Source organism: Bacillus rossius, chromosome 16 (genome assembly GCF_032445375.1).
Source record: "Bacillus rossius redtenbacheri isolate Brsri chromosome 16, Brsri_v3, whole genome shotgun sequence".
Taxonomy (NCBI): Eukaryota; Metazoa; Arthropoda; class Insecta; order Phasmatodea; family Bacillidae; genus Bacillus; species Bacillus rossius.
In genome coordinates, this window is record NC_086343.1 from 40898214 (window position 1) to 40924534 (window position 26321).

The 26321-nt window shown below is 35.3% G+C and overlaps 1 protein-coding gene across 2 annotated transcripts in view; it reads right to left on the reverse strand.

Annotated features, from left to right (window-relative positions):
• Positions 1 to 26321, reverse strand: part of LOC134540243 (CREB-regulated transcription coactivator 1-like) — a 100097-nt gene that overhangs the window by 48254 nt on the left and 25522 nt on the right. For both annotated transcript variants that reach the window (XM_063382865.1, XM_063382864.1), the window contains 3 exons: positions 25798 to 25983; positions 15663 to 15716; positions 12105 to 12353 (listed from right to left, as the gene is read on the reverse strand). In XM_063382865.1, the coding sequence (XP_063238935.1) occupies positions 12105 to 12353; positions 15663 to 15716; positions 25798 to 25983 (489 nt within the window). The remainder of the gene's footprint in view (positions 1 to 12104; positions 12354 to 15662; positions 15717 to 25797; positions 25984 to 26321) is intronic.

The following is a 26321-nucleotide window of genomic DNA, read 5'->3' on the forward strand; positions in this document are numbered from 1 at the left end:
TCAATGTAATTTAAGACCTATTTAAAAATTTTCAGTTTAAATAAACATATATCTTTACTAAGCACAATATGTTTTATTAGCTTTTAATTATAACAATATTACGTATCATATTTTTAGTTTTTCACAAAGTAACTGTTAAAGTAACTTAAAGTTACTTTTCTCAGAACTGTAACTGTAACTGGTTTATTTTCAGTAGTGTAACTTGTAGTTGTAACAGGGTTACATTTCCAATGGAGTATTTGTAACTGTAACTGAGTTACTTTTTAAAAGTAACTTTCCGGTCCCTGGCAATGGTTCACATGCAAGGAGGTTATTTCATATTGTCATCATTGCTACCATTTGAGGGTTTTACCTTTAAATACATTAACGATAGCCTTACATGTTATGTTTTATCATAATCTCAAAAGATATTAACTGAACCTCTAATCACTGTAAAAAGTCACAAATGTTGATATTTATGATTTCTTGTGTGACCTTTTACAGCTGAAAAATAACGTATAGTAAGTATCTGTACAAAAATTTTAATTATTTTTTTGCAATAAAATGCTATAATTAATAGCAATTATATAAATATAAAATAACCATCTTGGAATGTAGGAACATACCATAAGAGCCCTTTAAACATTTGTTAATTCAGGATATTCATTATCTACGAGGGTCATTCAATAAGTAATCAACAAATCTTTAAATAATCATGAAAGAAAATACATAAAGCAATCATTTTCATTTAAATATCTTAGGCATTACAGTTCAAACAATAGCATTTTAAAACTAATTCTCAGAAGAGGCTTCATAATCTATGGTAATCCAATCACTACTACTGCAAAAAGATGTTGAATAGAACAATGGGATGTAAAGTAATAATAATTAGCCACAGTGAAATTTTTTGGCTGCCAATTTTTGTTAAAGCAAGATTCACTGATTCATATATAAGTCAATACTAACTGAATTTTTCGTAAGCAGCAGAGATTGAATTTAAAAAAATAGCTCAAGTGGTCATGCAGGGTTAATGAATTTGAAATGAATGAAAGAGATTGAGTGAGGAGTGAGAAGTAAGTGGTTTAAATGCCATTTTGTTGCTATAATCATCAAATGCATGCTTTCACTACAGGATTTCATGCAGTGACCTACTATTTTCATGACAAAGAATAAGCAAAAAGGTCTGTAAGTATTATTACAAATTTCCTAAGTTTCCTTGCATTAAAATATTAATTCAAACAAAACTAGGGTTGTTTACCATGATAAATTAAAATGATACATATACAATTTGGTATCGTGTTTCATTTAAATAATTATAAAAAGATTACATCTAAACATTACAAAAAAAATGCAAAATTTAACTTTGAAAGAATTTCATACAGCTATCTTTCAAGTTCTGCTATTTTATCTTTATCTGTGGTGCCAGCTAATGATCATAAAGTATTAGACCTGTGCAAATATCAGTTTTTTTAGTTTGAATGGAATATGAATATGAATATTAAATTAAATTATTCACAAATACGAATATTGAATTTGAACAGTAAGAATGAGAATTAGAATGCCACTAGGCAAATTAGAAAAATAATATTTAAGTGTAAGATTGGTTAAGTTAAGTCAGATAATATAATTATAAGGAAAATGTATGTTTAAATATTTAAATTATGAAATAGCTGTTTTTTTTTAATTATGCAGCCATCCTAACCTTACTTAACTTAACGAATGTATTGCTGTTTTTTTTTCTTTCTTTCATGTTACATCTCTCTAGTGTGGTTCCATACATATATTTCCGTTTTTCATTTTACTTTATTGTGGATCAAAATTTCTTGGACTACTGTCAAGTGTGGAAGGAAAGTTTCATTCTATTTTAAATTGATTAGAAAACTATTCAATATTAGTGAATAATTTGATATTTGATTTGAAATATGATTGGAAGGAAAAAAAAGTATTTGTAGAAGCCTAGTGCAAATCTTACGCACTAATTTCACACTAAAACCAGTGAATGTAATACAGTCAAACCTCTATCTAAGAGTTTTTCAGGGGACCAACAAAAAAATTCAGTAGATGCGGTCATTCAATAGATGTGAACTTCACTCTTAGATTTTGAAAAAAATATTTTAACCTCAAAATTAGTGTCAGAAATATATCAGTTACTTGTCATTAAAGTTTAATCAATTGAAAAAAAAAATAAAAATGGAAGCTTTTTACTTAGTTCAATTTACACTTAAAAAAACTTAGCCTATGCACAATAGACCTACAATTCAATTTCAATTTCTTCAATAATCCTAATCCATTCATCAAGTGTTCTCAACTATTTACTATGCCGAGACATTTTAATCGCTCTAAAACGTTAACGTCACTTTTGCACTTTTTATTAAGTCAACATTCACGCACATGTAAAGGAAACAACGATCAGAATCAGAGATTAGGAAAGCATGCCCGAACAATGAAATACCGGCCTATAGAAATGTGTTCACGATGCTGCAAAGGAATCAATAAATTTTCAACGCCACAGTGGACGCCATATTGGTTTCTTTGTATCTTATAAATGAGATGTCTCAATGCTTAGTCATAATAAGGGACATGTTTATTCTTGAAGTGATTTTAGATACGTACGGTATAAAATGTTTTGTTTTTTACGTTACCATTTTAGCCGACATGAAAAAGTTTCGTACATAAATACAAGTCGATAGTGTGGCAATGCTTCGTGACGCGTCGATTTCACGGAAATATGGCACCAATGTTAGCCATCTACTGTTTGTTGACAGTTCACTCGTTGCTATTATAAAATGGCTGCAGATTTAAGGTGATTTTTACTACTTCTGTATACTATCGTTACTGTTTTTATGACAATTTCTTTCTAATAAATGGTTATTTCTGCAAAATCTTTATGGTTAAACGATCATCTATTATAATTTTTAGTGACGGGACCACATATTTTGTACGATCAATGCGGACAAAACGATAATTCGAACATTGGTACAAGCGAACTTTTTTAACCTTAGTTGTATGGCAATTTTGCCGGGACCGTAGAAAGTATACGATAAACACGGACATCCGATACATGCGAGTTCGGTAGATAGAGGTTTGACTGTATATGATTACAAAAATAATGAACCATATTACTAACATGTTATGTGTGTAAATATAGTAATAACTTAATTTTTTTTTATTACAGTGAATGTTCTAGAATTTTTTTTTTAAATAAAAACAAAATCATAATAAAATTTTACAAAATAAACATGATTAAAAGAACCTTCTCCCAAAATTTAAGAAATTAGAGTTACAAACAACATTAAAAAACAGACTAAAAACTAGTGGTGCACCGATATGACTTTACCGATTACCGATTCAATTACCGATTATGAGAGCAATAATCGGCAGATACCGATTCAGTTACCGATTATAATGAACAAATTTTTTTAAGTGTAATAATGCACACAAAAATTTTTATTCCCATGTGAATTTAATAACAAGATTAGGTAAAATTGAGAATACAGTTATAATAACAGTATAAAAATATATAGAATACACTATTAAGTCATTGCAAAGTGTAAATTAAATTAACTTCTATTTAAATATTTGTTATTGTAAACAACTTGAACTACAGTCTAATAATTGTAATTTACAATGGGTAAATTTTTGTTGCGGAAAACTAGCATTATTATCGACTATCACATAAGGTTGCATCAAGAAATTACCGTATAACAATGTAAACATGCTGCTTTATTTTGTTCACTTGAGTTTATAGAAAAATGTTTCCACACTTCACTTTTTTTCTCCCTACTCGCCATCTCACTATAATTATATAAAAATGAATAAAAACCAATTCTAGCACATGTTATTTTATTTATGTTGACTGAATATATAAAATTATAAATACTTTTTCACTTTTCACGTCACATACAAATAACACAACAACGGATAATGTTACCAAAGACGCCTATAACGAGTTGGTAAAATGCAGTGATAAACTCTAGAAGGTATCGGGACCACGATTTTGAACCGCTACTACGACTCTAAAAGATCGATTGTCATAGAATCCACTGCAACTGTTTGTGGTATTTTGATTGCGTGCCATCTATTTTACGTCTCTGGCTATAGGTAATGAACAAGGCCACTAAACAAACAAAAGACGAAACGTAAATAAACGTGCAGGAAAAATGTATTTTTTATTGTTCGAGGCAATGAGATTTATTAAACTTAACGAAATATCTGCAATTATGATATGACGGAGTTAGATGAATTTTGTAATATATACAAATATTACGGTATTTCGTCCTAAAATGTGTAACAAAATATTACACGGTAAAAACCTACTTAATTACGCCGGGACGTAAATAATCGGCAAAGTTTTCGTTAAGATAATCTCCGATTACGATTAATCGGTAAGTACCCATAATCGCCGATTACGATTCATCGGTATCCACATCGGTGCACCACTACTAAAAACATTAAATACGACCAGACATACACATGCATTTATGCCATTTATTAATCCACTGTTAATATAAGAGTATATATCACATAAATAGTTAAATACAGTTGCATGGCTGCCAACATTACAATGCACTAGCTATCAAGTAATCCTAACAAAGAATGCACGCATAACAAAAATGATTAAATACACATGACACTACATGAAATATTATAGAACATAATGAACCAACCTTAATATTTTGTAGAAATAAGCTATTTCACGGGCGACTGTGTTCTGAAAATATTTACGTAAAAATGTATTTTCAACTTAATTTATGGAGTCATCACTTTTTGGCTAATAAGTGCACAGAAATATAAACTTAAAAACACCTGCAGTAAAAAAAATTTACTTTAACAAAGCTAAAAATGTATTCTTTCAGTGGAAGCATCACTGCGGGGAACAGACTACAGAAATCATTAAAGTGTTTTATCGCATAATCGTCACACATGATATACTAAAATCAAGTTAGAAAAGTTAGGGGTGCGACGTTTATGCAAAAAAAAATTTTGTTAGGTTAAGTTATTCATAAAAACAAAACCCATTTATGGAAAGTACATTTATTTAAATAGTGGAGTATACAAGAGCACGACAAACAATTTAAATTAATAAGTCATGCAACAAAAACTTTTCTTCAACTTTGAATTGAAAAAAAAATTCAGTGACCAGAATGCAAGCGTGAACGAATGCATAACTATTGTCGTAGTACCCACTTACCACAAAAGAGTGTGGGCCATCAAATGTAGTTAACTCAGCACTCGACAGAGAGCGCGCGTTGCATGCAATTGGCGAGATATCGACATTCGACTATGTGTGCGCGCTCTATATAGGAAGCAACATAACCAAACATGAATGATGCCAACTAGCACTGGCTACATTTTTATAAGCGGTACACAGCGGCGATGCAAACGAACAGATAAAGATTATAACGTTTAAAAATGTCTTTAAAAGAAAATTTACACATAAGACAACTTTGTATTTCCATTTATTAAATAAGTGGTAGTGTCCGAATTAATATTAGATTTCTACTTTAAAATACATTGTTTATACGGAAAAAATTACCTTCACAAACGCTCAGAATCTAATAGTGGGACCAAAAACATCATGCAACGATTACGCGAGAGGTTTTTTTATCAAACTTTTGACACCCTAAAATTGGTGCGACGATTAAGCGCGTGCAACAATTATGCGATAAAAGAGGGTATTTAACTACAAGATTTGTATTTTATCTAACACCTTCATTTTAAAACTTTGTAATCAAAAAACTATCTGGAATATCTTCTATAAAACTTTAAACTGGTATGAAGGCAGTAAACTCCATTGTGATTAGTCACTTTCCATTTGCGATATGTATTACGTTAGAAAACCGATGGAGAAAATATTCGAAAATAGGTGATATAAAACTTGCTTGAGTGAACGTCAGCTAACTCCGCCAGTTTGAAAAATCCCTCATTAAGATACGGTAGCTATTTTCTAAACGAACAGGCAAGCTACTACATAGAACACTACACGAGACGTATTGAATTTACAAGTGCCATTCCCGTTTATCACTTTTCCATTCATGTAAACACTAATTTCGCAAACAACAATTCCAGAATGCACTGAAATTTATTAGTCCTTTCATGTTCTATTTCTGTACTGGCAGAGCTCCAAACTAACAACGCACATGGGTAAATAAACCAAACAAGTAAGTCAGAAAAATTAATAACGTAGTCTTCTGTTCTGGTGACCATCATGCATCACGCGGTTTACAAGCACAGCGCAAGGCTCCAAGCTGTTTATTAGATGATTTAATAATGTTTGCAGGTTTTCACGGCCGTTGTTTGAAGCAGCTTGGCTTCTGGATTGTAGCTGCGTCCTTGGCGAATAATTCACTGACGTTTCGGTCGACATTGCAGTCGCCATCATCAGGGAGCAATTACCTACTGAGGTTCTTACTAGTTGTCCTGCCTTTATATACTCTCGCCTGAGGGGAAGGTGCTTCCTGATTGGCTGCTGCTGTGGGCCAATCAGAGCCTTCCTTTCTTCTGGTTGGCTGGGCTGTTTTGCCAATCAGGGGCGATCTGTCCAATGTTGGATGCGGAGCTATGTTTTGAGAATTTCTAAAGAGTAGGTTCCATATTTGGCTTACAAATTGGCTACAAATTAAGCAAATAATGGAACCCACTCTTTAGAAATCCCCACAACATAGCTCCACAGCCAACCAGAAGAAAGGAAGGCTCTGATTGGCCCACAGCTGCAGCCAATCAGGAAGCACCTTCCCCTCAGGTGAGAGTATATAAAGGCAGAAAAACTGGTAAGAACCTCAGTAATCAGTAAGTAACTGCTCCCTGATGATGGCGACTGCAATGTCGACCGAAACGTCGGTGAATTATTCACCAAGGACACGGCTACAACCCAGAAGCCAAGCTACTTTAGATGATTTAGTTTTCCAATCAGGAGCACGAAACAATCCTAAAGCTTGCCGCTGATCCCACACCATCACTCACAGAGCCACTGTGCTTTTTTTTCCGCAGGGCCTGGGTATGCGTCCATGATTTCTTGAAATTACAACAGGTAAATATTGAAACTGTTATTGGCATCTGCTAGCTTTGCTTGAAATACTACTCCACTGCTGTATTCAAATATTTTATATGCCATGTTTTATTCCATAATGGTCGCACTGTTATTTTAGGGCGTCCAAATTTTAAGAAACAAATTATCGCAAAAACGTCACATTACGTTTTTGGTCCCGCTGTTAGATTCCAGATGCTATGTGTAGGTAGATTTCCCGTAAAAACCATGTATTTTAAAGTTGAAAGCTAATTCGGTTATTACCGCTTACTTATTTAATTAATAGAAATACTTAGTTGTCTGATGAGTAAATTTTCTTTTAAAGACCTTTGCAAACATTTTACAGGAAAGCACCAGTACAACGAACTTCAGTTAAACGAACACTTCACTTAACCAAACTCATTGTTTGGTCCCGCCAAAAACGTATATAATAACCTTGAATTTTATTTCATCTTAACGAATTTTACGACGGTCTGTTTCTTCCTGAAATAAAAATATTCACTTGAACGTACAAACTTGAGGCAAATTTTGAAAAAAAAATTACAATTCAAAAACTTGTACTTAATTTATTAGTTTCTTATTCAAATGTAACAGCGTGTACATAAACAAAAACATAACCTACACAGAGCTCCCAACGATTACGGATTTAACACCGAATTACGGAACATCACTGGTTTATTACGGAAACGAGGCTTTGTGCTGCACGGTAACGGAAAAAATTCCGTTTCTGCTGCGCTGTTTCGTGAACGCAGTTCGAATATATCACGTGTTTGCACAAATAACGGAACTAGTATGTGTGCGCATGTACTGTCGAAATAAGTATAGATTAATTCTTGTGTTTTGAAATAATAATGGGATGGTATTACGATAAAACTAGTACATATTCTCGGACTTATCGTTTGAAGGCTACTTACATCACGATAATTTTTGTACCGTACTTTGGCTAACCTGTATTGTTTGAATTTTTTTTTTGAAAGTAATTTTTTTAATAACAGGGTTTTTGTTGTGTCTACAGACGTGAAATATTTTTACGTTTTTCAATAGTGTTGTGTTCTTCAGTGCCAGTTGTAGAAATGAAGCGTGTGACAGAATAAATGTGTAAGAACGCAATTCTTCAAAATGGCCACGCTTGTCGTCTTCAAATGTTTTGGAACACCACGAGTTTTGTAATGTATGCACGTGTGACTTTTCGATTGCACAGGGTGGAAGGGATGACTGTAGACGGCATATTGAATCAAAGAAACATGCGGATCATTTTATATGACGAGCAATAAATCCATATTGTAGTTTTTTTCGCAACATCTTAAGAAACGAAAGTAACTTCATTTTCAATTCATTTCATTTATTAGCGTCCTATATTTGACAGTACATATGTCCAGGTTTTGTCAGCAACATTATAAATAAAATACAACATCATAATAAACTAACAAAACAATATAAAAAAAAATGCAGTTTTATTGTTTACAAGTTCTTTTGTTTGTCTTCTGTTGTTTGTTTATAAGACAGTTCTTATCCAACCAGGATAAAAGAAGCAAATAAAAAGACAGTTCAAAAGTATAACTTTGAATACTTTGAATTGAAGGTTGAAAATTTCCTGTAAAATTATTGACATTTCTTACCTATTCAGATGATTGTATTGTTCAAATAGTTTTTTTCTTCGATTCATTAATTTTCATTGTATTCATATACATAGGCCTATATTTTTAATTTTTTTTGTCCATGTTTTATCTTGTGTGTGTCATAATTCCTCAAAAAAATTTATCGTGCATGATACACGTGTACTTTTTTCATATAATTGTCATTACTGATGGGTGTGATTTGAGGTTGGCAGCTCTGCCTACATGTCTCCTGACCACAGACAAAGCATTAGCAGAGAGTATGTGAACAGGTTCTTCAAGCGGCCATAGACTAATGACTGAGATACTGAACTTTAGTACACTTAAAGTGTTTCATGTGTTTATCGTATACATATTTATAACAATGCTTATGTTTCAGTATAAAGAACTTCAGTATAACAAACTCAACATTTTTTGGTCCCTTCATGTTCTTTATAGTGAAGCTTTCCTGTATCCTTTATCTGTTTATCTTCGTCACCGCTGTGTACCGCTAATAAAAATGTAGCCAGCCCTGTGATAGTTCGCAACATTCATGTTTGGTTATGTTAATTCCCACATAGAGCACACACAGGTAGTTGAATATCGATACTGATAGCTGCCGATTGCATACAAAGCGCTCGCTCTGTCTGGTGCCAAGTTAACTACATTTGATAGCCCACAATCTTTCGTGGTAAGTGTGCACTACGATAGTTATGTGTTAGCTGGGGCTTATGTTCGCATCACAGTTTTCATTTTTACCATGCTTTTATTAGCTTCACCTGTATGTATGTATGGACAATGTAATAAAATCTTTCCATTTAATTTTTACCCACTTTTCGATGTCCAAATTAGGCATGTGCGAGAAAGACTTTTTTGAATTCGAGACGAGATCGAGAAAGCAATTTAAAAATTCTCGAGAATCGAGTCGAGATCGAGAAATCTGTACTTTAGTTAACAGGATAATATGATCCAAAAAAGTAAAACTCAATAATCTGACAAACATACATAATTATTCACTAATTTTATCAAGTATCCACAATTGCAATTGCAATTACAACTTTACCTTTACACTCAAGTTTATTTGCCTACTGTCGTATGTAAACATACGTTTTTGACTCCATAGTCTATACAGTTTTCTTGAGCCATGGACGGTACTTGATCATGAAAGTCTGAACATTCGCCACTATCGATATGTCACTATCGATACGGACCGCAATTTAAACATCATGTTGCTTGTTATATACTGCTGGCCGTGTGTATAACCTAAGGCCATAAAACAAAATGCAATCGCGGAAGAATTCTGCAGTCATGTTTATATTTTTATTTTTTACCGTACCGTTTTACGTTGATACTCTTGATATTGATACCGAAAATGATTTATTTTTAACTTTAATGTTGGTTTTATTAACGGAAAATAATCATTTTCTTCTGTAATTTAATGTGATAACCACAGCACAATTCATTGTTTACGTTTACCGTTTCATGTAGTGACTTGTGAACGGAAGTTGTTCGTTTTTAACTTTTTAATAATTTATCGTGTATACTATCGTAACAAGTATATTTTATTTTATTCGATCTACGTTACGTTGAAGATATGTTAATTATTTCAACACGCAACACAAAATGCTGCCTCAATATATTATATTACCTAACCTATTTCTTGTTTACAAAATTCTCGAAAATGCCGAGCCAAAAAAATTATCTCGAGACGAGATCGAGAAATTTTCTGTCTCGACTCGTTCTCGATGATGCCGAGACTCGCACATCACTAGTCCAAATGTGTTGATATTTTGCATCCATATAAAGAACCTCTGACGATACAATATTTTGATAACTTAAGACCTTAGTGTTAAGGTGGAGTGAGGTTCAGAGAAACCACTAATTTCGAGCTATGGGTAATAACCAGGCTTCCTGTGTATCTATGGGGAATCTCCTCCCTAGGGGAGGAGAGTTCAAAAATTTTAGAACTCGATGCTTTTTCGATTTGGAGCGTTTCCGATCCAATAGGTCAGCGTAATGCCACTAAATTTTGGAAATTTTACAAGTATATTTTTTTTTACTTAAGAGATTTTCCGAGGTCTCCATATGGTGGAAAATGTTCCCGGGTTTCGTTAAAGCCAATATGGGTACTATATCTGAAATTATCTGGCCACTTCTGGCATGATCAAATGTATGATAGGGACATTATAATAGTCCGTGTTGATTTTGCCACAGATTGTGTACATATAATTAAACCATTCATTTTCCAGAGAAATACAGCTATGGTACTGCTGAAAGGCGAATGTTGCTATTAATACTGAGTTGGGCATCTATCGTGCATTAAATGCAAGGCTGCACTGTAGATGATGCAGTTGTTTGTATGGGATAGCGTCTCTTTGCTGCCAGACAGGCTTATGTAGCTCTTAGTCGCGTGAAGTCACTGGATGGTCTCCAAGTAGAACAACTTAACTGTTCTAAGATAACAAGAAAAGTTCCATGTAATGTTGATGTATTAACTGAAATTAATACATTACGTGAACATTTATGTAGAATTTAACTTCACTGTAACAAATAAATACTTTAATCACTCATATTTATTACTTTTAATTTGATTCAATTACTCATTTTTAATATTTTTATTTTATTTCGAAACTAAAAGAATTAAATAAACTTATACTTTAAAAAACTAAAAAAAAAAAAACCTGCTTTTATCATTGAATGAACTAAAAATTTAAAAAAGAAAAAAAGGAATATAAGTTTTTTGTCCAACAGCCAAATTTTACAGAGTTGTGGTGCATTATTTGGCTGTTAGACAAAAAAAATAAAATAATTTTTTTATAATTTTTCTATTTAAAGTTGGAACAAAATTTTTTGTTGCATGACTTATTAATTTAAATTGTTTGGCGTGCTTTTGAATACTCTACTTTTTAAATAAACGTACTTTCCACGAATAAGTTTTGTTTTTATGAATAAGTTAACCTAACAAATAAAGCTTTTCTTCGCATAAAAATCACATCCTTACTTTTCAAATATAATTTAGTATAAAAATGTGCTTTGATTAAGCGATAAAACACAATATATCAATGTAAAAATAGTGCTGAATTCTGCAATTATAATTGTTTTGTCTCTGTAACTGTGCAGTACACCCTATGTAATACTAATGAAATACGCAAGTTCACCTTAAGACTCGGTTTCACATGCCCTGTTGGCTATTCCATCATAACAACAATCCTTTGATTCGGTGCTACTCCCCTACACTTATCACTCTTTTGCATTTGTTGTTTTGACGGTACTTTTCGTCAATTGATACTTACTAAAAATTTATTTGCGAGCCGAAAAATGTCATGCAAGTGACCATTTAATAAAAAATACTTGTATGACTTATTTTTACCTATTGGGTGGCACTAAGTACCTAATCATCTGGTGAATAAACATAAACGTGTGCCAAGACATGAGATGTAATCTACAGGATGAGCTGGAGGACAGAGGAGAGAGGAGAGAGGAGAGAGGAGAGAGACACTCACCGTGTTGACGGCCGGGATGGTCTGCGGGCTGGACATGAGCGTGGGGCTGCACTGCTGCTGCTGCTGCTGCTGCTGCTGCTGCTGCTGCAGCTGCTGCTGCACCTGCTGCTGCAGCTGCTGCACCTGCTGCTGCTGCTGCTGCAGCTGCTGCTGGAGCTGCTGCTGCTGGGGGTCGGGCGGCTGGTACAGGTAGTGGTTCTGCTGGGCGCTGTCCAGCTGAATGCTGCCCGTCTTGTCCATGGCCATCCCCTGCAGGCAGTCGGCGAGACAGGGGCATTGTGGGAGGAGCAGTTGTTACACATTCACGCTACAACTCTACTGTATCATACAGCTCCTGGCTGTATATTAGCGAGTATTAAACTTTTAAAAAAAAGGGAGGTTGTCTGTAGAGTCGGTTGACGGACGATAAGTTTACGTGATAATGTCATAAGAAAACATGGATGAAAAATTGCATACTTTTTAATTTTTAAATTTTATTTAGTTTTTTTGCTAATTTTGTTTAAATATAATCACAAACAATTAGTTAAAAAGCCCGCCTTAACACGTTTGATATTATAGAAGATTTTCTCACACGGTAGTTGGCCGGTTCTTGCACGCTCGGCTCAGGCGGAACTTGTCACTCTTTCTTTTTTCGTGCATGAAGCCGGCGTTCATCAATTTATAAGACGTTATCACGTCAAAAAAATAATTTTAAACACTTAAAAACATGTACTCGTGTGTGACGTAATACAGTAATTTTTAAACCTGTTCATATGTTAAAGTCTTAACTGTTTTTTAACATGACTTCTTGAATCACATTGATCTTATAACATTGGTGCAAGTTGATGATTTGAATGGTTTACCTCTCGGGTTCGCAACGATCTTCGTTTGGTGCTCAAATACGTGGTACAACAGAAAAAAAAAATGACCGACTCTATATAATATGAGTGTAGAGCCTATTAGTGTAAGCCGATCTGATAGGAATAGAGCTGTGTGGTATGGTACACAAAACAAGCTAGCTACTTTAACACAACTCACCATATGTAGTTTTATGTATCATACTCAAGTATATGTAAATGTCTTTAAGTTTTAAGATCAAATACGACTACAAACAACGGAAAAGTGAAGATCTTTTACACTTTTAACGGTACCAATATATCTATTGCTAATTGCAGAATATGAGTAGCAAATCCAGAAGCTCAATTAAAAAATTACTAATGTTCTTCCAGTTCCTCCCAGAAAACGTAATTTTATCCACAGAAAGTTGCAATCAGAAAAGTGGGAGGAAAGGAACTATCAACACCTAAAACCCAATCTCCCTGCTTGGATCAGCCACTCAGAGAAAGTGTAAACTGATTAAAATAATGTTGTTCTTTAGTCCGCACCACGAGCTTTCTGTGAACTGAAATGTTTATAGACCTTTTTAAGAACGCTAATGTATTTTTTTTTGTGTAAATTAAGTGGCAATTTTTTTTTATTATTTTAAGTACATTATTTGCATAGATATAGGTAGCAGGTACTGCAACTATCTTACAGGAAATTTTAGTTGGTTTAAGTTGGTTAGAAATTTTAATTTAGCTTTTATGTATATTTAATTTTAAACTGTTTGTATTTTTATTTAGATTTAAAATTATTTTTTATTAAGTTATATTTTTAGTTGCATTAAGGCTACCTATTTAATTATAAAAAAGGAACTAGTTTAAAGACTTTATTTGTGGCGCGACTGATAGTACTTGACGCCCGCTACAGGCAGGGTCGGAATCAGCTGGTGCGAAGGGAAGTCGTCCTTCGACGACAGAGTGAAGGTCGCCCGGCAGCGGGGTATAAAATGTGGTCTGATCCGCAAGCAATTTTCGCGTCTTTTGCAATTACATGGATAATGACGGGTGAGTGGTGCATCATGACTGCACAAGCTACGTTTACGATTTGCATATGCCAACTCGGTGTGCGTTCAAGCGCACACTTTGAAACACAAGTGTCCCAGGAAGAGCATGCCTGTTACCTGGCAAGTGTGTCAAGAGTGTAAATTTTATTGGTTCGGCATAATGCCAGGTGTGGCATACGTTACGGGATTTTCTAAGAGTTATACCAAACCAAGTAATGACCGCGTCAGTAGACTTTATGCTATTTACTATTATGGCCCACGCCTCGCCACCCTATTTGACTAAGTGTGTGACGTCACGTCGTCCGACGACATGAAAATTTGTAAGAAAAAAACACTGGCATGAAATTTATAAATCATGAACTGCAGAAAACTCCCATGTTTTCAAAACCCCCTTCTTTGGGATTTGTATCATTCCTAGCATAGAGTTTACAACTAACTGATACTGGCTCGAGCCTTGAAAGACGAACTGTGATAATGGGTAAAAAAAACAAGGATTTAGGTTATTTGAAGAACTATTATTTTTATATAACTTTTAATATTTTTTAAATTTTTCATACTAAGAGTAATGATATTAGTCAACATATTTTAATACGAGAAGTCTGGTCGGATTATGGTAAGGCACGGCTATGAGAAGTCTGGTCAGATTATGGTAAAGCACGGCTACGAGAAGTCTGGTCGGATTATGGTAAAGCACGGCTATGAGAAGTCTGGTCGGATTATGGTAAGGCACGGCTACGAGAAGTCTGGTCGGATTATGGTAAGGCACGGCTACGAGAAGTCTGGTCGGATTATGGTAAGGCACGGCTACGAGAAGTCTGGTCGGATTATGGAAAGGCACGGCTACGAGAAGTCTGGTCGGATTATGGTAAGGCACGGCTACGAGAAGTCTGGTCGGATTACGGTAAGGCACGGCTACGAGAAGTCTGGTCGGATTATGGAAAGGCACGGCTACGAGAAGTCTGGTCGGATTATGGTAAGGCACGGCTACGAGAAGTCTGGTCGGATTACGGTAAGGCACGGCTACGAGAAGTCTGGTCGGATTATGGAAAGGCACGGCTACGAGAAGTCTGGTCGGATTACGATAAGACACGGCTACGAGAAGTCTGGTCGGATTATGGTAAGGCACGGCTACGAGAAGTCTGGTTGGATTACGGTAAGGCACGGCTACGAGAAGTCTGGTCGGATTACGGTAAGGCACGGCTACGAGAAGTCTAATGAATAAACACACCAATTATCCGGACATTCAGTATCTTTCGTGTGACAGGAAATTGTACGGAGGTTAAACTAGAACTGAGAACCAGCAAACAAAAAAAAGAAAGAAACTACACAACATAATGAATAAAAACATCTGACCGTTTTGCACTCCATTGTTAACACACTTGGCACATGTTATAGGTGCAGGTACAACTACTATGTGCTCGAAGCTACGTGGTTCGTGACTTGGAAGTGTAAGAAGTACAGGGTGTTCCGTCCGTCGTGTCTTCGGCCGGTAGGAATGCTTCCCACGAACGGAACGAGGCCTGAGACAGGCTGGTATGTCTCCTCTTACAACATCTCTCTTTCATTTCCCTTTCACACACTTCGGCAACAGCCGCACCGAACATTCTGCAGAACGAAGGTGCACAGTAACAGCTCTGAGGGATCGCTAACCCGTCAGGACACAGCCCAACGCAGCCAGACAGACACATACTAACCTTACACGTGTGAAGGAACCTAGAGTTCATTAGCGATGGCACTGGCAGGTGGTTCTGCAACACAGGTTGGAAACACAAAAATGCTTTCATAAAATAAGCCAACTACAAAAAAAAACACTTGCAGCAGAGATGTAGCTAAAAGAAGCATAAAAATGCTATAAAACAATCTATTCAACTACACAGCAGTTGCTGAAATTGTCAATATTTCAGCTATAATTTTTTTTTTCTGCTAGTAAAAGAATCATTTCACGTGCAGATAAAGTTCAATAAAACATTGCACCTGTAGCATTGCAGGAACCTGCCCTGCCTGCCTTTAGTAAGGATTTTTCAACAGAAGTAAATATTGTTTTTAGTCATTCAAATGAATCAGCTTGTGACCTACTGTGACCTATTTTTTAATTATTTTTTTTATCATTCTTAATATTCTTTTAGTTCATTTTAAAACTGTGATTTTTATTTAGAAAAGCCAACCAACTACATTTTTACTGGCTTCTACATTGTTTGCTAGGTTATTATTTGTGTAAATGTCTTTTTCAGTATTCTATTCACTTTAAATGTTAAGACTATATTTTATGTTTGTGTGTTCATTTAGAGGCTTTCATTATGTTTCTAGAACATTAGGTCGTGTTTTGGTAAAGTAAGGACAGATGTGCGAGGCTCTGACGCCGACAGACAGACAGTTTATCAGTCACGAAGAGGTTCTGTCGATTTCTGTGTACATTTCTTACGATGGGGAAAAACTGCAGGTGTTACAGACTGTGGGAGACTGTAAACTTATCGTTATTGGGCCAGCCAATCGGAAAGGACTTTGTGATTTTTATGTTGTTTTTTTTTTGTTCACATACAGAAAAATACATTGATGTAAGTACGTGTATTTTACATGGTATCGTGTCCTTGTGAGCAGAAGCTGTGTTGTGATTGGCTGACGGAGCCAGGAAGCTACCACCCCCGATGCGTGGTTGGACATAGTTGCGTCACTTGTTAGATCTCTGCTCGGTGTGGCCTAAGAAGGTCGCATTCGGCTGTGACTCATGCCAAATAATGATGCATTGAATGACGAACTTAATGACTGTGGTACGGGCAACACCAAATATGTAAACTTTTTCGGAAAATGAAACTAGAAATGTTGCGACTACGAGTCATGCCCATGAAGGAGATTTAATAATGTTGTTTGAGCTGCCATTACAGCTGTCCTTGGCTGCACCATCCATGTGAAGCGTTCACAGGACCTACTTTACGAGATGGAAGTTGTATGCAAGTATTAAGAACGTTTTGGGTATCTTCGAAATGAACTAATGTGAACATTGCTTCGAGCAGAGAAAAACTCATTTGGTGGTGTTGATATGGAAACTGAATGGAACTATTGCGAGCATTCATTGCAAACAATGTTTTGTTTTCCTGGGAGAACTAAAAATAAATCTAAAATTGAAATTTTTACTGATCTTTTTCTTTACTAATAGAGAGTTTACCTAAATCCAAACGTAATATTTAATTTCAAAATATCTACGAATATTTCGGTGAAAATATTCAGAATTTATTTTTTTCAAGAGTGTTTTTGTGAATATTCAAGTCAGTTCATCTTTGAGCGAGGCCGATCTGAATTGTAATACACTTTATTTTGTGATTTAAAATTCAACCATGCAAAATGTAGATGCTAGGAAAAGTGCTATAAAAAATGTTTTGGCTAGAAAATACTACATAATAAAGACTTAGAAGGCATTTTAAGAGATAACGACAAGAGAACTTATTTTTCAATTTTTTTTTTGCCTCAACTTATCTAACTGCTGCGTATAAATATGAACTACTTTCTCAATAACTCCTAGTCACATCTCAGCATTACAAAGACATGCAGTATGCACTACTGACAACAGCAGACAAATAAATACCTACCAACGAGGCTATTGAACACACATGCAAACGGTGGAACTACTGACACAAAAACAGCCAGCTTGCAGGAAACACACTAGCAATGTTACCACAATAGGCCACTTTGGGACTTTTAAAATATGTGAATGTATGTTTCAGAACAAAGTTTCACATTTTAAAAAGAGCAATGGTTTAACAGGAAGCGATAGCCTAGTAAACAAAAATAAAAACTGAACTAGACACTCACAAATAAAAATGAAAATACAAAACTTTTAAAAATTCTTTAGTCAGGAATACAAAAATTTTTCTTATGTGGTTTAAAGGCTGGGTCTTTTAACATGCCATGTTGATTTTTCTTCTTCTTCTTTTCTTTTAGTTAAGGGCTTTTTCTGTGAATTTAACACTATAACTTTCTTGTATTTATGGTAGTCACAGATTGTTAAATCATAATATGTAACTTTCTCTTATCACTTTAATTATTTATAACTGCCCAAAATAAAGACACATATCTTACAATATCAATCAATAATGGACAAAATATTTAAACAAAACATAATATGCAATAACTGTTGGCTAGGACACAAAACCAAATAAGAAAAATCTGATTGGCATTTCTAACACAAATATTGTCAAAGGATATTTACCAAGTGTAATACAATGTGTGTAAAACGTCAGGAAGGTGACAATAATTGCAAACACTTTCATGAATTTTTACACACATCATATGGCACTTAGTAAACATCAGTTGAAAATATTTGCGACAGAATAACGTATGCAGGAGAACTATAGGCCTAGTGTTAAATTTATGGATATTCCTAGACCTTTAACAAATAGTAATGATGAGAAAAAGAAAAAAAACATTCAACATAGTGTGTGAAAGCCAGCAGCAAATGGTGCATACCTAGGGCCATGAAAATTTCGCGAAAAGATCCCGAGAGTAGCTGGAAGTTAAAACGCTGTAGCATCGTCTGTATTTCGTGATTGGGTGAGTTTCATTCAGCTACATGTTGATTATTACAACACCAATCAAGGTGAGTCAGTGCGGAAGCAAACTCGTCCTTAGTGGCTCGTGCAAACAAGGCAACGACTTCTCTTGCAGACGGCCTCCAATCACAAGGAAGAAACCGCTGGTGTGGGTATACCTTGTTGCAGTCTAGTAGGCGTTCAGATTTTTTCGCGAAAATTTCCTGCCCCTATGCATACCCAACACGTGTACGTCTGAGTGTATCAAGCAGGCGCGCGCTTCCGAACGAGGTCCACGCGTGCAAGTCTAGTGACATCACAGAGCAACTAACCGCAGATATTTAATTATATAACGACATCCTTTGGACGGCAGGGGCATTAATTACAGCGCAGAATTTCTTTCCGCAGGGTTCGGTAAAGTCGCACGCCCTCACGACACACCGAGACAACCTCCGACTGCCAAACCGCCGCTGATCTGGTTGCCAGGCTCCGGACAAAGATTGCTCACACGAGTGCACCAGTCAGCACTTTCATCCCTGTTCGAGACGTGCTTGCTCCTACTAACATCAAACTCCTATAGGCTAGAGACCTGGAAAAAATGTGATTGCTATAAACTCAAATGATAATGCAATTTTTCATTTATTTATTTATTTAACTTTTGTTACATGCCTACCTATGGCTTAAGGCCTTGGTAGGCACGTTATAACTAACTATAAAACTATAACTAATTATAAAGACAAAACAACTGACAACAAACAAACCAAATTTTTTTTTTTAATTATTAGAAAAATTAAACAATAATCAAACAAAAGTTTTAAAATGAAAAATTTGAATTATTCCTTTTTTTTTTTTTTTTTAATTTTTACACAAATTCCTGCACAAATAAGCTCTCATCTTGGAAACGGTGCAGCAAAAGATAAAAAGCGCTAAGAGCAAAACGTGTTGCAAATTTAATTATGAACAAAAAAGGTCTCTAAAAACTTTTTTTTGTATCTCTCAACCATTTTCATTAGAGTAACAAATCTCCATACGCCCTGCTGTGCGGCTGTTTGGTACTTCTTCCCCTGAAAGAAGCCCTTCCAACACTTGACACACTGTTGGCTACTGGGCTTTGCTTGCCCCTGGATAGTCTTACTCCCGTCCAACATCTGCGTGTTGCGGGTGGCCTGTCCTCCAAGCACGGCTTCTCACCATGTTCCATGCACCTCGGCTAATTTGCAACTGCTTGGGTGTTGATGTTAGCATTTGAAACCATGTTCACCCTCCAGACGTATTTTCCGAATCAAAAAAATTTTGAAGCAATCTTAATATTGTATATAACTTGTTGGTTTGACTATCTGTTTACGAGCAAGTTAGATTATTATTTGTTTTTCGCCGATAAATGCATCTTATTGTATTACTCACTCTGCCTTGCTCTTTTTTTTAATGTTCAAGCGAGCTCAGTGTTGATGGTTATATATTGTGAAATTAGCAGATACTAATTATTACAACAACTATTTATCCCTTTTTAATTCACATAAGAAAATAATGTTTTTCAATCGCCTTGTTTGCGCTTTGAAATTTGTTTGTTGACAGCCCCATGCCGTAGGCAAGCTTGAATACTTCAAGGAAGAAGAACCATGTTTACAAGATCATGCTAGTGCTTGAGTTTACCATGTTTGAAATCGTGGAATATTTATTTGCTGTTCATAAATTGGGAGACTCTCACAACACAGTTTTTTGTGTTCGCTCTAACTCAATCCCTTGTTTCCCCTCTCGGGGGCAACAAGTTGATAAACTACATGCTCTGCCTCTAGCCTACGTCACTTATGCCACTTATGTACGATGGCTTTTCTTCTGTATCTGCCATTTCCGTTTTAAGAGGCTGTGTAAATTGCTCATACTGACCAAATCTCTCCTAAATATCACCACACCAGAAAGAAGCCAGTGTTTAAATTAACTTGCTTTATGTTGCAAATTTTTTAAAAAAAAAATTAAAAAAAACTCCTTTTAAGGAAAACTAACCACCAATTTTTAGGTCTTTAACCATTGCACAGTCTCTTGCATTCTGAGAAAATAAAATCTTAGCCCTTGGTTATGAATGGCCTTTGTGTCTAAATCATCAGACATTCTCTAGGGCAGTATTTGTGAATGTGAAAGACCTGAAAGTCACAGCTTGTTCTTATGAGAAAAAATTTAACTGAGTATCAGAATAAGTATTACACTACAATTTTTGTGTTCACACCCAAATAAGTACAAATGTCAGGTCCCAGAGAGCTATCATCACGCAAATGTTCAAAAAATTGTAATAACGATTTTGAAGCTTACGTAGACAGATAGTTGCACAACTCGAAAACAACTAACAGTTGATGCATCAATAAATGAGTGGTTAGTGTCTGCAGATGACAGCTTCGCTACAAGCTGCGTCTTCCAGTGCTGAGTCCGACTGAGCGTAATGAACCTTGTCATTGACTTAAGTCTCACCAGGATGTCTACAAATACACAATGAATCCATCCATTCACGGATTTTTTCAGGATTTCCTAAAAAAAAATTTCTTACAACTGTTTTTACACCACAACATGAATTTTTATTTAGGTGTATAGTAGCACTATTAAAAATGAGCAAAGACAATATAAAATGAATATACTATTTGCAGAAACATACTTTAAATAAAGCTTAGACCTTTTCTGAGATAATTTAAAAATTATTCAGGCTAAAAATCTCAGATTATTTATATTTAATGAGCAACTATAAACTGAAATGAAGCATCAAAAAAAAAATTGTCTTTCAAAACAGTATGTTTATTTCAGGACGTTTTGGCAAGTTCCATGACCCACAGACATCCTTACTCATAGCATTAAGTGCAGACAAATGTCACTTGAACACTCAGACTTCTTAACAAACTTGCACCTAAGATACCGTACTCTCGCACCGTGTGCATCCGAATTTGCATTAGGTGCAGGACAGACAGTCGTGGGCGCAGAAAAGCACAAAGGATGTAAACATTACCATTCAGCACGTAAGGACTAACAAAGGGAATTCTTTTTTTTTTATCCGTAAAATAACTAATTTACAACTTTCATTTAATTTTATGAGAGAACTGAAAATTGTAGGTTATAAAATAAGCTTAATCCTCATTTAAAGTTATGTATACATACAAACAAAAAATTCCCTTGAATGTTCAACACTTTGCTTTGTTTTCTTTAATTGAGTTTGTTGTACATTTTTCCACATATATGTTATAAGAGTGATTTAGTTGGGTTTTTTTTTTGGAATCCTGTTTTTTAAGCATCATGTCAAAAGGTAGCATTATGATACCTGGTATTCCTGCCCCCCTGCCCCTCTCCTGCAGCAGTAGTAGCAGAAGAGGCAGAAGTAGCACTTGAAGCAGAGCGTTTCAGCTCCAGTAACTGGAGAACTACCTCTGATAAAACAACATCAAGCTGCAGATCTGTTGCATACGTTGCTAAATGTACAGCTCACGCTATGAAAAGCCACTATACACACGACAACATTCCCAAGAAAATTTGCTTTACGTGAAACACTCAGATAAAACGTCATTTAAAAAAATTCAAAATGATAAATAAGAAAGAAAAGAAAAAAATTACTCTTCTACATGCAAAAAAACATTCAAAACAATTAATGCAACAGTTATACTAGAGGGAAAAAAAAGTTCTGTGCCACGTTTACACACACTATAGCATCAACATTTCGAAAGTTGCAAAGAAATTGACAAGCTTACAAGATAATTTTTCTTTTGATAATGCACCAAAATACGTTATTTAATAACAAACATATTTTGCATCAGACTTAAATGTAGACTTTGTATGCAATATAGTCTGGTTTTGCTGTATCTGCGTTTTTATTTTTTGTTTCAATTATCAGAACCTCAATATTGGCCTAATATTCAGAATCCTGTTTTCATAAAACCAATGTAATAATACAACCTGCTCTGGTATCAGCCTGCTATCAACGTACACCTTAACTTATTATCTTCTCCTAAAAAAGTAACTACATGTCCATTTTTAAAATTGTATCAACCCAAACATTTTCTTAAGAGTTAGCTAATATGTTTACAAAAAATATTTGATGCTGTGGTATTTTTTGGTGGAAAATAACCTCAGGTTTTGAACCATTTCGGAGGTAGTCAATGGAATGTGTCAGATGTCTCACTGACAATTTGTGCTGAGCTTCAAATATAGCTGAAACAGTTAGGCCTGTGTGAAAATTAGAATTTTAGAATATACAAACAAATACCTAGATTATTATTCGTATTCAATTTGATTTCAAATACTAACACTTCAAAAAAACAAATATCAGTCATTTACGAATATGGCTGTGCGGATCTCAAAAGTCTGGAAAAATCTAGGGATCACAGAAGATTTTCTCATCGGGAGGGGACAAAATTTCCACAGGATAATCTTAATATTATAGGGTTATTTTTGCGGAGTTATTTTCTACATCTGACCACGTAGATTTTGAGATGACTAATATAGTTACCCTGGATTTAAAGTAATTTGGAACCATTACTAAAACCCACATTATCTGCTAAGATATTTTATGAAGAACAGAGTCTGGCAGGTTGCTGAAAACAGATCAGAAATGACAGTATACTGATAAGGATAAACACGTGTCAAAAATCAAAACACTGGACGGGTGTTACAGTTGACAGTTTTCAGATCAGAGGGTAGAGACACGGCGTGTCAGCTCTGTGATTAGTTTCGTTCTGAACAGGGCGGCGAAGAGAAAAAAACTCGTATGGATCTCGTGGAAAACATCTGGTCCCATACTCACAGCAAAGACTCCTAAAGCCTAGCAACCTACGACAACATTTTTCTGGTGGATAATAAACAGTGAATGACGACCGTATACAGGTCCACACTCTCACTCCTAGCTTAGCGACAGCTCAGGCAACTTAACTTGTCACGCTGTGACCAAAAAAAAAGGCGGGATTGTCTGTAAAGTTGGTTTACGGATGATAATTTTACGTGATAACGTCATAAGAAAACATTGATGGAAAATTGCATACTTTTTAATTTTCAAATATTATTTACACTTTTTGCAAATTGAATTTAAATAATTTGTTCAAATATAATCACGAACAATCAGTTAAAAAGCCCGCCTTAACCTGTTTGATATTACAGAAGATTTTCTCGCACGGTGGTTGGACGGTTCTTGCACGCTCGGCTCAGGCGGAACATGACAATTTTTCATGCCTGCAGCCGGCGTTCCTCGATTTATAAGACGTTATCACGTCAAAAGTCATACTAAAAGGGGAGAAACTTCACCACTCTGACCAAGAACACATAAACTGGACAGAAAAATAGAGAAACATTTTAAGCAGCTACTGTGTTCCTACACTGTTAAAACAAGCCAAAAAATATAATCCATAAATGTTAATGTATGTTAATATAAATAATGAAATATTTTCGCAAAGTGAAAAATTCAAACAAAAGTTCAAAATTTTTTTTTATACCTACATTATATTTAACTATAGATTAGAACTGCTCACTGTACTCTCTTTTTTAAACCCACCCTTTACACATCCTGCAATCGCCTTACATAATCGCTTTACACCGTTTATTAACTTTTTTTTTTTTGCAATCTTATTTTGATTACCATGAAAACTAATTATTTATGGTTTCCTTACAAAATTTTATAATTCAACAAAATTGTACCTAAAATAATAGTAGCTGACTTAACCTAACCAATCATTCATTTTAGTATTATTTACATAATTTCCCAGAAGCCACTACATATTTACTTTTTCTTTCAATTTTGTATGTGAAAAAAAAATTTTTTAGTGGGATTATAATTCTTGCTATTCGAATTCGATATTCATATTCCAGAATAATTTGATGTTCTTATTTGATTCGAAGTAAAAAAAAAAAAAATTCGCATAGGCCTAGTGACATATTCTATACTAGATTAAGTAGGGCTGAAGTATACTCTACGAAAACTGAGAAGTTTAAATTGTAGTAAAAAGTAACAAACAATTAAGGGGCCTGCCTAGCCAGGCACACACGCGGAGTGCAGAGCTTCCGAAGAAACCACGCAATATTAATACTGCTCAAGATACCCAAGTGGTGTCCCATTACGAAAAAGAATTCAAGAACGCACTGAGGGCGTATACGTAATTCTGTTTAAGCATTTTGTTTTTAAACAGTGCTTTTAGGGGACTGAAAAGGGTTAAAATGCCCCTTCAATTATACAAATGTGGTATTGCAAAATATACTAGGTGGATCCCTTAAATTATACAAATGTGGTATTGCAAAATATGCTAGGCGGATCCCTTCAATTATACAAATGTGGTATTGCAAAATATACTAAACCAGGTGGGACAGTAGTATAGAATATACCATGAATATTACACTAACAAAATTGTGTTATATACTAGCTATAGTATACTTTACGATACACAGGATGTTTAAATCAATTCGAAAATGAATGATTAAATCATGACAAGTGGTATCGCAAAATTACTAAACCAGGCGGGGTTATAGTATACAATACGACCGTGGAAAATATCTTCGGTACCATGTTCTACAATAGGTAAAGCTGTAGAATAGAATAAGATGCCCAAAAGTTAGTTTAATAAAGAAATGTATTGTGTGCAAAACAGTATGTAAATGCTCCCCACACTTCATCACACATTTCTACAGCTGTCCCGCAGTGACATTAGCACCACCAAGGTGGTGAATTCATCAATATTATGGAATCCAGATATATACTACTCCCAAAAAAATAAAATTACCAAGACATATTTAATGCATTATCTTAACTTTCTTTTTTTTGGTTGAAAACAGCTTAACCAGAGCATGTGTGAGTATATATGAACTGTACAACCCTACCCAGACATCAAGGAAAATTTTAATATCAGTACATTCTTGAATATAAAAAAGATAATTTTAATAAAATTAATGTTATTCACATTTTAAGAAAAAACTTCTCTCAGAAATAATTTTGAGCAAAATTCCACTGAATGTTTTGATTAATTAAATCATCTATTCACTGAGAGGTAGGCATTATAGGCGTTTCTCAGCATAAACATAGGGGACAATCCAGTATTCCCAGTTTCTTTGCAGCCTCTAGCGGGCACACACACCTTACCTGAAACAGCGTCGAGTCAAGCAGCGCAGCTCAGGGCGTCCAACAACACAGGACCACTGACTAGTTTGGTGGCAATTAAGATGAAGCAGTTCACAAAATAAGAAATAAATTCGGCTTAGGAATGCTTAACGAAACACTCTTCAAGTTTAGAATGTCAAAAAAAATAATATAAAAATTGTTCATGTCTTCACGAAGCACTGCAGGTGACAGACTCACCGGCAGCTGCGTGGGGGACTGCGGCACGTGCCAGTGGGCGTAGTGGCGCCGCCGCGCGCCGGGCGAGTGCCCCGGGGAGGGGCCCCCCTCCTGCGGGGGCGACGAGCTGCTGAACGAGAACCTGCCGAGGGGCCGCGACGACAGGCTGGTGGGGGACAGCGTGGCGGGGCTGGCCCCTTGCGGACTCTGCGAACAGCGGCCGCCCGAGCCCTCTACACCTCACCTCGGTAACAAGCACATCAGTGCGTCCTCATGCTGCAAACAACACTTCACCTGGACATCCAATTTAACGTGGAATTCTTTAAAATAATTCAGTGTGTAAATAGTTTTCAACTACATTTCTGGACGCAAATCACATAAGAATTTGCTACCGGAGCAGCTACGACGACTATCAAATCATTCGATTAGCGGACCCAAATTTTAAACTCTATTATGAAATGACTATGATGCAAGCAAAAAAAAAAAATACTAAACCCTGTTTTGGACCTGAATTTCGACAAGGTATTTTATTGAAATACTGGCCA